Source organism: Dendrobates tinctorius, unplaced genomic scaffold (assembly GCF_039654945.1).
Source record: "Dendrobates tinctorius isolate UK_male_01 unplaced genomic scaffold, ASM3965494v1 ptg000160l, whole genome shotgun sequence".
In the NCBI taxonomy this organism is placed as follows: domain Eukaryota; kingdom Metazoa; phylum Chordata; class Amphibia; order Anura; family Dendrobatidae; genus Dendrobates; species Dendrobates tinctorius.
Genome location: NW_027361827.1, coordinates 25,293,443 through 25,307,719, shown reverse-complemented (window position 1 = coordinate 25,307,719; position 14,277 = coordinate 25,293,443). Strand labels below are relative to the sequence as shown.

Genomic DNA, 14,277 nt, shown 5'->3' with positions numbered 1-14,277 from the left:
GACATCGGCGGCTGTGACCGCCGATGCCCCTTCAGCGGCGGCGCTCGCCGCAGCGTCTCCTCACCTGCACACCCCCTTCCACGTGCACGCCCGCTCTGCCTTCCGCCCTGCTGCGGGAACACGCGCTGGCCTTAGGTCGCGGGCGCGTGTACTCCCTCTCTCTTCCTCTGTTGGGGGGCGTCGCTGAGGGGCGGGGCTGGAGGACGTACTTCCTGGCTCTAGGATATTTCAGGCGTCCTCCCTATGAGGAGGGCGCCTGGTGATCGTGTGGTACCCCTGCACCTTTCTTGCCGCTACAGTTCCACTGTAGTTCTCACTTCACGTGCATTCCTTGTCACCCGTTTGTTCCGCCTCTGTCCCTGTTCCTTCCTCCTTGCCTGCCTTTGCCCTGCTCTGTCCGTGCGTTCCCCCAGTGTCTTCCCTGTCTGTCGGTTGTGTATGAGCCTCTCCGCCAGTCTCTCTGTACCTTTCCCTGCTGTTTCTATTGCTCCTCCTTCCCGCCCAGGAACTCCTGCTCTAGTTCCTTTAGTTCCGTCTGTCTCCCATAACATTGCTGTCTTTCGAGCAGTCCCTCTTGGTTCCGGCTGTCGCGCTTCTGTCCCCTGTGGTCCTGCCCCAAACGATCCCTGTATAGTGGTCGGTCTTCGCCTGGCGTGCTCGCCCCAGGGGCTCCAGATCCGAGATCCAGAGGGTCCACTCTCGGACGTAACCTGCTCCTAATCGTCACACCATGAAGGGTCTGGAACAGTCAAGGCTGTCACCTAAATTGCGGGGTAGAAAGCTTGAGACTCCAGACCATACTATGTGTTTGAGAAAAGTGGGTGTGGCTAAGCGGATAGAGCTGCAAGTGACCAGTTTGGGCGGGAACTTTGGGTGCACGGGTCGCCTGTGAGGTAAAATCAGCTGAGAGGTGTCTGTGCAGAGCAGAACAGAGCCTGGGACGGCAGAGCGCTTTGACAGGAGACCGTCGACTGTGTACTGCTCAGACGCCGCTGTCCCAGCCGACATCACTGCCCTCGCTGAGACCGCTGACAAAGCCGACAACGCTGCCACAGCCGCCCTCGCTGACAGTACTGACCGTGAGAGACAAGGTCTGTGAACAGGACATAGGCGTGTGTCGATTCAGCACACCGAACCGGGCTGCTCATTGTAAACTGTGTTTGGGCAGTGCTGCAAAAGTGTTGGGACGCTCACCGCTGAGGATAAGGACGTATCCATCTTCATCACCTCATCTGCTCAGTGAGTATAATATAACTCATTTTTCTTATCTTTCAGGTTACATCGGGGGCTTATCTATAGCATTACAGAATGCTGTAGATAAGCCCCTGATGGCGGTGTCGGCAGCTGATAGTTCAAAAATGGGGTGACAGATTCCCTTTAAAGGGAATCTGTCACCCTTTCTTTCCCCTATTAGCTGCTGGCTTAGACAGCGGGGGCTTATCTACAGCATTCTGTAATGTTGTAGATAAGCCCCCGATGTAACCTGAAAGAGAAGAAAAAAGAGTTATATTATACTCACCGAGGTGGGCGGTCCGGTCCGGCACCTCCCTTCTTCATGCGATGACGTCCTCTTCTCCCGTCCCGTAATGGCTCCGGCGCAGGCGCATTGCTCTGCCCTGTTGAGGGCAGAGCAGAATACTGCAGTGCGCAGGCGTCAGACCTCTGCCGACGCCTGCACACTGTAGGACTCTGCTCTGCCCTCAACAGGGCAGAGCAGTGCTCCTGCGCCGGAGCCATTACCCCTCCGTCAGGCGCAATAGATCTGACAGGCACACAGTAATTAGTTTCACTTCTCTCTCCTTGCCCACTTATCAGAAAACCCCACCCCTCCTAGTTATCTCCTGACTCTACAGGCTCTGTGAAACCTGATATCACAGTGACTCAGCAGACCTTCTAGTGAGCAAATATCAACACTTTGGCTTCTCAGGCACATTGCGCCTGATTTCAACACAAATTGAAAGGTTAGTATTTTCTTTTTTTATTCATCACGATTGTGTATTTAGCTTGTTTTATGAAGGATTAATGCTAAGTTAGTGCACATAAGTACTGTTTTCTTAGACAAAAGGAGGGTGGCTTCTAAGGCACATTGCGCCCTAACACATACTCTTTCTCTCTTGCTTCAGATTTTCTGCTGCAATGGCCAGAAAACAGTATGATTCATCTAAACCCCTTCATTTAGAAGAAATGAAGATTTTTTTGTTAGAAGATGATGAGGAAGAACCAGCAGTAACTGAGGATTTAGAGGAATCTAGTGACATTTCATCTGAAGATGAGGTAGCAGAATGTAACACTGATTCTGGAACAGAGCAGGATGGTGATGACACTGATACAGAGGAAACAGACACAGATCTAGCTTATTATTTGGGCAAAGATAAAAATACAAAGGACGTCCCAAGGACGTTCCAGAACAAACACCGACTCTACCACCTTCTAAAAGACGCAGTTGTACTACCTGCTCATTTGTATCTGGTTTCAGAAGGCTTTCTAAATATGACTGCAAAATATGTAAAGAATCAATCTGCCTTTCCCATGCAACTTTCGTCTGCCAGCCTTGCTTTTCTAAGTGTACCTGTGCTGCTTCTGCTGCAATTGAAACCACTGAAGATGAGTAGAAAATAATTAAGTAACATCTAAGTGCAATATCCTTTAAGTTTTTTTCCATAATTTTATATTTAAGCAATAGTTAAGTAAAGATAACTGGAGCCTATTTGGCGGTACTACCGAAAAGTGGTACTTTTAGTTTTAATAAGTTTATGGTTAATAAATGTTTTTTTTTGCATCTGATTTGGTGTAATCTCTTTTAATACATTCCTATGAAGGTCACTGACTACTTCTATAGTCCTGAAATTGAAATATGTAGCTACTATAGGTGGTTTTCTGACCTGTGCTTGTCGGGCACATTGTGCATGAACTGAGGAGAATTTATATTGCCCCTGACGGAGGATTACAGGACAGGAGGAGAGGACGTCATTGCATGAAGATGGGAGGCGCCGGACCGCAACACCCATCGGACCGGACCACCCACCTCGGTGAGTATAATATAATGTGTTTTTTTTATCTTTCAGGTTACATCGGAGGCTTATTTACAGCATTACAGAATACTGTAGATAAGCCCCGGCTGTCTATGCCAGCAGCTGAAAGGCCAAAAAAAGGGTGACAGATTCCCTTTAACCAAAGGAATGGGAGTTGGGGTTACTTCCCATTGTGGGGTGCTGATGGCCTGGGTAGCTTTGGCAGTTGGGGCCTACTAAAGGTCTGTGTCCCACCATGTTTGTTCGCTTATGAGGCCATGTTACTATGCAACACCTTGCAATAAGGCCACATTCACACTTTCAGATGGTATTTTACCTCAGTATGTGTAAACCAAAACCAGGAGAGGAACATTCAGAGGAAAAGTATAATACACATCACCACTTCTGTATTATCACCCACTGATGGTTTTGGCTTACAGATACTGAGGTAAAGAACTGACAAGACTGATCACATACTGAATGTGTCCCCTAACCACTCATAATTGAGAGTCCTCAAAAACCCACTACATTTTATGTATACACACTTATGTTTCACCCTGGCCTTCATTAGGGCCAGCTAGTGAATTTCTGACTAGACGTGTTCAGGACCACCTGGTGCTCTGAGGGCCATCTTAAGGGCCTGTCACACTAAGCGATATCGCTAGCAATATCGCTATAACTTGTGACGTTATAGTGATATTGCTAGCGATATCGCTGTGTGTGATACTTACCTACGACCGGCTCCCCCGCTGGTTATCGCTGATCGTGTGAGAACGTCCTGGACTGTTTCTCGTCGTCAGCTTCCTGCTGGGCTTCCTGTGGAGAGACGAGCGACGAGCGTGGACGCGAGTGGGAGGACGTCAGGATCGCCTGGTGTGACAGGTAAGTAGCGACCCCTGCGATGTCGCTGGTGAGATCTGCCTGTGTGGCAGCTCACTAGCGACCACTTAGCGATGCACCAGCGATCCTGACCGCGTCATATCGCTGGTGCATCGCTAAATGTAAAGGGGCCTTAAGTGTGACAGTACCTTTATAATTTATGCTAGGGCCACCTGATAATGTTAGGGCCACCTGGTGCTCTGAGGGCCACCTAACATTGTTGGGGACACACTGTACCTGATACTTCACAGCATGACTGCTCGCAGTGACAGACGTGACTAGACCGCCCATCATTACTCCCTCTTCAGCCCCACGCACTCTGTCTGTGAGCAGCAGCGTCCACAGTACTGGCCGGGTGACGGGCACACGTGTTGGAGGCGGGCAGTGGGCGGCCGTTTGTCGAGGACTAGGAAGGGAGACCTGGAAGACGAAAGTGAAGGGAATTCGCGCAGTAGCTGGAAACGAAACTGCTAGGGAGGGGTGGTGCGACTCCAGGAAGCCTGCGGTACTGCATGTCTGCCGTCTCGTCGCCGCTTCATCTGCAGCAGCGGGGCCCGGCCACCGGACCCAACGGTATGTAGTGTGTGAGCCGCGGGGTAACCGAGGAGGGTGCGGTGCTATGTGTAGCCCCCAGGCCTGCTCTGCTGTCACCTAGGGGCACCCTATAATCCGGATAGTCTGTCGGGGACTACGGGATTATCAGGGCAGCTCTGCAGCCTAATCTCACTTCTCAGCCTACCTGATAATATGGGCTCAGTAAGTGACGGCCATTAGCAGATTGTGCTATACACCTCTAGCTCAGCAGGTATGGGACAGATTGGCTCCGCCATAGCCACCCTACTAGGGGCAGAGAATGGTGTGTGTACCAGGGTGTAGCTATAGAAAGGCCCCAGTGATGGCCTAACAAGTGTTGGTAAGATGGCGCGATCATTGGATCATGTCCACTTGTATGGCGACGCATTGCGTAGTTTGTGGCAGCACTTTGTGTTGTAGGCGATCCCTCGCATGTGTTGTGGCTATCGAACAGTCGAGAGACCTGCAGCTGCGGGGACTCGACCATATTATTCGAGTACACCCAAGATACTCGGATAACACCCGAGCGGGCTCGCTCATCACTACCCCTGATTCATTGGTTTAGCAAAGTGAAAAAATAAATTTCACACCTCATGTCTGAGCTTTCTGTTTAGACAAAATGTGCCCGCAGCAGCTGATCAGTGTCCTTTGATTGCCTGCTGCACTGATGTGACACCCAAGCCACAAGCTGTTGCCCTTTTAACCCTCCGTCAGGCGCAATATAGATTCTCCTCAGTTCATGCGCAATGTGCCTGACAAGCACAGGTCAGAAAACCACCTATAGTAGCTACATATTTCAATTTCAGGACTATAGAAGTAGTCAGTGACCTTCATAGGAATGTATTAAAAGAGATTACACCAAATCAGATGCAAAAAAATACATTTATTAACCATAAACTTATTAAAACTAAAAGTACCACTTTTCGGTTGTACCGCCAAATAGGCTCCAGTTATCTTTACTTAAATATAAAATTATGGAAAAAAACTTAAAGGATATTGCACTTAGATGTTACTTAATTATTTTCTACTCATCTTCAGTGGTTTCAATTGCAGCAGAAGCAGCACAGGTACACTTAGAAAAGCAAGGCTGGCAGACAAAAGTTGCATGGGAAAGGCAGATTGATTCTTTACATATTTTGCAGTCATATTTAGAAAACCTTCTGAAACCAGATACAAATGAGCAGGTAGTACAACTGCGTCTTTTAGAAGGTGGTAGAGTCGGTGTTTGTTCTGGAACGTCCTTGGGACGTCCTTTGTATTTTTATCTTTGCCCAAATAATAAGCTAGATCTGTGTCTGTTTCCTCTGTATCAGTGTCATCACCATCCTGCTCTGTTCCAGAATCAGTGTTACATTCTGCTACCTCATCTTCAGATGAAATGTCACTAGATTCCTCTAAATCCTCAGTTACTGCTGGTTCTTCCTCATCATCTTCTAACAAAAAAATCTTCATTTCTTCTAAATGAAGGGGTTTAGATGAATCATACTGTTTTCTGGCCATTGCAGCAGAAAATCTGAAGCAAAAGAGAAAGAGTATGTGTTAGGGCGCAATGTGCCTTAGAAGCCACCCTCCTTTTGTATAAGAAAACAGTACTTATGTACACTAACTTAACATTAATCCTTCATAAAACAAGCTAAATACACAATCGTGATGAATAAAAAAAGAAAATACTAACCTTTCAATTTGTGTTGAAATCAGGCGCAATGTGCCTGAGAAGCCAAAGTGTTGATATCTGCTCACTAGAAGGTCTGCTGAGTCACTGTGATATCAGGTTTCACAGAGCCTGTAGAGTCAGGAGATAACTAGGAGGGGTGGGGTTTTCTGATAAGTGGGCAAGGAGAGAGAAGTGAAACTAATTACTGTGTGCCTGTCAGATCTATTGCGCCTGACGGAGGCCATGAGAAGGGATTGCATACAAAATATAACTCACTATGATCAAACTAACAGCGACAGATGGGTCCAGCTTATTTATTTTCCTCTCCACACCCACCCATTATTCCTATGGGCTTCGGCACAGACACTCCCACATGGCGTCCAGATGTGGACTGTGAAGAGTCCAAACAGCACAGTCCTGTGTAGCGGCTGCTGCTGGGAACTGCAGGTCAGATCCTGTGCATTTGAATAGACTATGCGCTGCAGTTCTCAGCAACCGCTACTACACACAAAGCAGAGCTGTGCTGTTCTGGTCACTGTTTACATTCGGAGTATCAGCCTCCCACTGATCTGATATTGATCAGCTATCCTAAGGATAGGCGATCAGTATAAGGGCCCCGTCACACATAGCGACTCGCCTGCGATCCCGACAACGATATCACCTTGTCAGGATCGCTGGTGAGCTGTCAAACAGGCAGTTTCACCAGCGACACGCAGGTAACAAGGGCGCGCGTCGCTTAGTTACCCGTGCGCTGGTAGCTAAGGTACACATCGGGTATCTAGGCACAGCGCGCCCCCTTAGAAACCTGATGTGTAACATAGTTACCAGCTCCTGCTCGCTGGTCTCCCGCCTGTCACATGCAGCGATGCGTGCTGACCAGCGACCCCAAAAATGTCCAGACATTTCAACAGCGATCAGCGATACCCGGCAGGGGGGCCGGTCGCTGACAGCTGTCACAGCGATCTTGCTGGTGAGATCACTGTTGCATCACAAAACTTGTGACTCAGCAGCGATCTGTGTGACGGGGGCTTAAGGCCTAACAACCTCCTTTAACCAGAGGTTCTTCAGGCTGCTGAAACCTTTAACTTAAATTGTTTTGTTTTTTTTTCCCTCCCTGGTTTTAACTTATCCCCTTAATGATCGGAGCTTTTTTTCGGTTTTGCGTTTGTTTTTCCCTCCCCTTCTTCCCAGAGCCATAACTTCTTTTTATTTTTCTGTCAATATGGCCATGTGAGGGCTTATTTTTTGTTGGACGAGTTGCATTTTTGAGTGACACCATTGGTTTTACCCTGTCATATAACAGAAAATGGGAAAAAAAATTCAAGTGCAGTCAAATTTCAAAACAAAGTGCAATCTCACATGTTTTTTGTTTGGCTTTTTTGCTAGGTTCACTAAATGCTAAAACTGACTTGCCGTTTTGATTCTCCATTACGAGTTCATAGACCTCAAACATGTCTAGGTTCTTTTTTCTCTAAGTGGTGAAAAAAAATTCCAAAGTTTGCTAAAATAAAAAATAAAAATTGCGTCTTTTTCCGATACCCGTAGCGTCTCCATTTTACGTGATCTTGGGTCGGGTGAGGGCTTATTTTTTGCGTGCCGGGCTGACTATTTTAATGATACCATTTTTGTGCAGATACATTCTTTTGATTTGATCGCCCGTTGTTGCATTGACCAAAAAAAGTAATTCTGGTGTTTTGATTTTTTTTCTCGCTACGCTGTTTAGCGATCAGGTTAATCCTTTTTTTTATTGATCGGACGATTCTGAACACGGCGATACCAAATATGTCTGATTTTTTTTTTTTTTTTTGACTGGGGGTGATTAACTTTTATATATATATATATATATATATATATATATATATATATATATATATATATATATATATATATATATAAAAAAAAATTTATTTTTTTTTTATTTCATATTTTTAAAAACTTTTTTTCTTTTCCTCTTCGCCACGACAGCACCCACTGAGGGAGGGGATCCGCCCCTAGGAACAGGAAACCTACAGAGAGATAAATGGGGCGGTCCCCCTCGCTCCCTCAGTTTGGTTTCCTGTTCCTAGAAGGAACCCGCAGAAGAGGATGCCTGGTCTGGTAGCCGCCCGCATGCATGCATGATATGAGCAGAAGGGGCCCCTGGACTGGATGCAGTGTCGGGTGGAGAGAAGACCCCCCCCCCCCCCCCCCCCGGCTGGTAATGCAGGTGAGGCCGTGGTGTGGAGTACCGAGGCTCACTTTATGGGGCAGGGTTCCCCCCCCCCCCCCCCCCCCGTCCCCACAAAAGGGATAGGAGCGCGGCACCAGGGATGACCCCCCCCCCCCCCGATACAGCGAGGCCAGGTAAACCATGAAAACCTGAGCTCGCAGATTATGAGGTGTGGGGCAGCGCTGAGAAAGATACCTGGTAGCAGGAGATGTCCAGCGGTCTAAGAGGCAGCGATGGGGCGACAGGTCAGGCAGGTAGCCGGCGCTCCCAGGCTGAGGCGACCCGGAAGTTCTGCAACAGCTTCCTGGGTCAGAGGACGCAAATAAGAGCGGTATCGCGGGAGCAGGAGCCGCGCATGCGGAGGCAGAGCTGGAAAAAAACAAAAAAATGGCCGAAAAAAGAAAAGGGGAGAAAGAGAGGCGACACCGGTAATGCTACAGCGGTGCGCAGCTATGTCATCCACAAACGACCCGGTTTTGCTCCAACTGAGCCAGCCAGACGAGTCCCCACAGGGCAGCAGAAAGAGCGGTGCCACAAGAAGGAGCAGCAGCTCCAGAAGAGAGTCCAGTGGTCATTCCAGGCAAAATGAGCCTGCGGAGAAAAAACGGAAGGAGAAAAAGCCTTCCCTCGCCTCAGCCTGAGTCGGGAACCCCGCAGCCAGTAATTTGCTGACGAGATTCACGGGTGAGTGAAAAATAGAGAGTGTGCCTTATGTTCTGAGCCCCTTCCAGATGGCCATCCTAAGAGATTATGCCAGTCTTGTATTGAAAAGACCTTACAAGAGGAATCCTCAGGGAGAAAAGAGGATATCCGAGTGATAATCAGAGAGGAGCTACGGGCCTTGGGCAGCTCCAGTAGTCTGGGGGGGGGTCACTCCTCTGTCAAAGGAATAGTTTCACCGAGAGGAGTAGCTTCACTGGCGTCGGGATCGCCGTCAGAAACTGGGGAACTAGACTCAGATAGATCCCAGGAATACTTTTCCTCAGATGAAGAGGAACAGACTTGTTTCCCTACGGACAGTGTTAATAACTTGGTTAAGTCTGTCCGAAATACCATGGGGCTACCCGTGACTAAGGACCCCAAAACTCTGCAAGACATGATGTTAGCAGGAATTTCCCAGAGGAAGATCCGTGCTTTCCCAGTAGTCCCAGCTATTAAGGAGCTGGTAAGGAGGGAGTGGGAGAAACTGGGTCAGAGAACCTTACTCCCCTTAACTTCAAAACGCAAATATCCATTTGACGACGAGGAGTTAACATCTTGGTCGAGAGCCCCCAAAGTAGATGCGGCAGTGGCCTCTACCTCTCGTAGATCCTCCCTGCCGGTGGAGGATTCAGGGTCGTTGGCTGACTCATTAGATCGTAAGACAGATACCTTTCTTAAACGATCCTGGGAGGCATGCACGGCAGCTTTTAACCCCTTACCTACAATTGACGTAATATTCCGTCCATGTGACCATGGACCTAATTACCATGGACGGAATATTACGTCATCGCGATCAGCGGCGCCCACGTGGTGAGCGCCGCTGATCGCGGCCGAGTGTCAGCTAATTATCATAGCTGACACCCGGCACAATGTGTCAGGGGCGGTCACGGACCGCCCCCGACACGTTAACCCCTTGCACACCGCGATCAAACGCGATCGCGGTGTACCGGGGGTTAAAGGGAAGCATCGGCAGGGAGGGGGCTCCCTCCGTGCTTCCCTGAGCCCCCCACAGCAGCGCAATGTGCAGCGCTGCTGCGGGGGGCTCCTTTCCTCCAGGCCCCCGAATCCAAGATGGCGACGGGGGCCTTCGGGGGCCTGAGGAAGCTGGCTTCCTCAGTGCCTGCAAAGCGCAGGCATGAGGAAGCCTTCAGCAGTGCCTGTGTCAGATCGCTGATCTGTCACAGTGATCTGTGATGTGACAGATCAGCGATCTGTCACAGGACAGTGATGTCCCACCTGGGACAAGGTAATAAAGTAAAAAAAAAAAAAAAAAAAAGTGTTAAAAATAATTTAAAAAAAATCGCTAAATAAATTAGTAAAAAAAAAAAAAAAATATTCCCCAATAAATCCATTTTTTCAAATTAAAAAAAAACCAAAACAATAAAAGTACACATATTTGGTATCGCCGCGTCCGTAATGACCTGCCCTATAAAACTGTCCCATTAGTTAACCCCTTTAGCGAACCCCTTAAAAAATAAAAATAAAAAACGAAGCAAAAAATAATGATTTATTATCATACCACCGAACAAAAAGTGCAATAACGCGCGATCAAAAAGACGCATATAAATATGCATGCTACCGCTGAAAACATCATCTTGTCCCGCAAAAAACGAGCTGCCACACAGCATCATCCGCAAAAAAATAAGTTATAGCTCGCAGAATAAAGCGATACAAAAATAATTATTTTTTATATAAAATTGTTTTCATTGCAAAAAACCGACAAAACATAAAAAAACGACCTAAATGAGGTATCGCTGTAACCGTACTGACCCGAAGAATAAAAACGCGTTATCAATTTTACCGCACGCGAAACGGTGTAAACGCACCCCCCCAAAAGAAATTCATGAAACGCTGGTTTTTGTTCATTCTGCGCCCCAAAAATCGGAATAAAAAGCGATCAAAAAATGTCACGTGCCTGAAAATGGTACCAATAAAAACGTCAACTCGTCCCGCAAAAAATAAGACCTCACATGACTCGGTGGGTCAAAATACGGAAAAATTATAGCTCACAATATGTGGTGATGCAAAAACTATTTTTACAATAAAAAGCGTCTTTTAGTGTGCGACAGCCACCAAACATAAAAACCGCCATAAATCGTAAATCAAACCCCCCGTTATCACCCCCTTAGGGAAAAATAATAAAATTAAAAAAAATGTATTTATTTCCATTTTCCCGCTAGGGCTAGGGTTAGGGCTAGGGCTCAGATTAGGGTTAGGGGTGTGTTGAGGTTAGGGTTGGAGTTATAATTGGGGGTTTCCACTGTTTGGGCACATCAGGTGCTCTCCAAAGGCAACATGGCGTCTGATCTCAATTCCAGCCAATTCTGCGTTGAAAAAGTCAAATGGTGCGCCTTCCCTTCCAAGCTCTGCCATGTGCCCAAACAGTGTTTTACCCCCACATGTAGGGTATCAGCCTACTCGGGACAAATTACAAAACAACTTTTGGGGTCCAATTTCTCCTGTTACCCTTAAGAAAATAAAAAATTGGGGGCAAAAATATAATTTTGCGGAAAAAAATGTTTTTTTTATTTTCACGCCCAGGCGTTATAAACTTCTGTGAAGCACTTGGGGGTTCAAAGTGCTCTCCACACATCTAGATAAGCTCCGTGGGGGGTCTAGTTTACAAAATGGGGTCACTTGTGGGGTGTTTCAATAGTTTAGGTACATCAGGGGCTCTCCAAACGCACATGACACCCGCATACCAATCCATCAAAGTCTGCATTCCAAAACATCACTACTTCCCTTCCGAGCCCCGACGTGTGCCCATACAGTAGTTTTCTCCCACATATGAGGTATCAGCGTACTCAGGACAAATTGGACAACAACTTTTGGGGTCCAATTTCTCCTGTTACCCTTGGGAAAATAAAAAAATGGGGACTAAAAGATGATGTTTGTGGAAAAAATACGATTTTTTTTATTTTCACGCCCGGACGTTATAAACTTCAGTGAAGCACTGGGGGATTCAAAGTGCTCACCACACATCTAGATAAGTTCCTTGGGGGGTCTAGTTTCCAAAATGGTGTCATTTGTGGGGGGTTTCTACTGTTTTGGTACATCAGGGGCTTTCCTAACGCGACATGGTGTCCGATCTCAATTCCAGCCAAAAACGTCAAATGGCGCTGCTTCCCTTCCGAGCTCTGCCATGCGCCCAAATAGTGGTTTACACCCACATGTGGGGTATCAGCGTACTCAGGATAAATTGCACAATATCTTTTAGGGTCCTGTTACTTTTGGAAAAATAAGAATTGAGGGTGAAAAGATCATTTTTGTGGAAAAAATATGATTTTTTAATTGTACTGCTGTACGTTATAAACTTCTGTGAAGCCCTTGGGGGTTCAAAGTTCTCACCACACATCTAGATAAGTTCCTTGGGGGGTCTAGATTCCAAAATGGTGTCATTTGTGGGGGGTTTCCACTGTTTTGGTACATCAGGGGTTTTCCAATCGCGACATGGTGTCCGATCTCAATTCTAGCCAAAAACGTCAAATGGCGCTGCTTCCCTTCCGAGCTCTGCTATGCGCCCAAATAGTCATTTACACCCACATATGGGGTATCAGCGTACTCAAGACAAATTGCACAATAACTTTTAGGGTCCTGTTACCCTTGGAAAAATAAAAATTGGGGGTGAAAAGATCATTTTTGTGGAAAAAATATGATTTTTTAATTGTACCGCTGTACGTTATAAACTTCTGTGAAGCCCTTGTGGGTTCAAAGTTCTCACCACATATCTAGATAAGTTCCTTGGGGGGTCTAGTTTCCAAAATGGGGTCACTTGGGGGGTTTCCACTGTTTAGGTACATCAGGGGCTCTCCAAACGCGACATGGCGTCCGATCTGAATTCCAGCCAATTTTGCATTGAAAAAGTCAAACAGCGCTCCTTCCCTACTGAGGTCTGCCATGCGCCGAAACAGTGGTTCCCCCCCACATATCAGGTATCAGCGTACTCAGGACAAATTGCACAATAACTTTTGCAGTCCAATTTCTCCTGTTACCCTTGGTAAAATAAAGAAAATTGAACCTGAAGTATTTTTTTTGTGAAAAAAAGTTAAATGTTCATTTTTTTTTTTTAATATTCAAAAAATTCCTGTGACGCACCTAAAGGGTTAATAAACTTCTTGAATGTGGTTTTAAGCACCTTAAGGGGTGCAGTTTTTAGAATGGTGTCACTTTTGGGTATTTTCTATCATATAGACCCCTCAAAGTGGCTTCAAATGTGAAGTGGTCCCTAAAAATAAAATGGTGTTGCAAAAATGAGAAATCGCTGGTCAATTTTTAACCCTTATAACTTCCTAACAAAAAAAAATTTTGGATCCAAAATTGTGCTGATGTAAACATGTGGGAAATGTTATGTATTAAGTTTTTTGTGTGCCATATCGCTGTGATTTAAGGGCATAAAAATTCAAAGTTGGAAAATTGCGAAATTTTCAAAATTTTCGCCAAATTTCCATTTTTTTCACAAATAAACGCAAGTTATTTGAATGCAATTTTACCACTACCATGAAGTACAATATGTCACGAGAAAACAATGTCAGAATCACCGGGATCCATGAAAGCGTTCCAGAGTTATGACCTCATAAAGGGACAGTGGTCAGAATTGTAAAAATTGGCCCGGGAGTTAACGTGCAAACCACCCTTGGTAGTGAAGGGGTTAAGCCCGCAATAGCAGCCACGTGCACAGCAAGGTCAATGTTGGTATGGCTGGATGACCTGGAGGGGAAAATTAAAAGCGGAGTATCTAGAAACAAGCTCCTTTCCTCTATTCCCCTGATTAAAGGAGCAGCGGCTTTCCTGTCCGACTCCTCAGCGGACTCTCTCCGACTATCTGCTAGAGCAGCAGGGCTAACCAATTCGGGCCGGCGGGCCTTATGGTTTAACGGATGGAGAGGAGATACACAGACAAAGACTAAACTTTGTGCTATACCCTGCCATGGTAAGTACCTATTTGGCACGAAGCTGGATGAGATCCTAACAAAAGCGGGGGAGAGAAAGAAAGGTTTTCCTAACCCGTATATTCCCTTTAACAGGAGGGCCTTAAGAAAGCCTCCATTTGGGAAAAAGAAGATTTCAAACCTCAGGACCGCTGGGGAAATAAGGATCCCAAACAGAGGGGCAGCCTATTTGGGAAACGTCCCTTCAGAGGAGACAGATTCCGCTACCACCAGTACACCGGTAGGTTGCAGGCTATTGAAATTCAGCCACCAATGGGGAAAAATTACATCCAACCCCTGGGCTATTGATATCATCTCATC

General features: G+C 46.6%; 1 protein-coding gene across 2 annotated transcripts in view; it reads left to right on the top strand.

Moving 5' to 3' along the window:
- Positions 1-4,217: 4,217 nt before the first annotated feature.
- The window catches only part of TDRD7 (tudor domain containing 7), a 121,429-nt gene continuing 111,369 nt past the window's right edge, over positions 4,218-14,277 (top strand). For both annotated transcript variants that reach the window (XM_073549740.1, XM_073549739.1), the window contains exon 1: positions 4,218-4,463. In XM_073549740.1, coding sequence (XP_073405841.1) covers positions 4,403-4,463 — 61 coding nt within the window. In that variant the 5' untranslated portion in view covers positions 4,218-4,402. The remainder of the gene's footprint in view (positions 4,464-14,277) is intronic.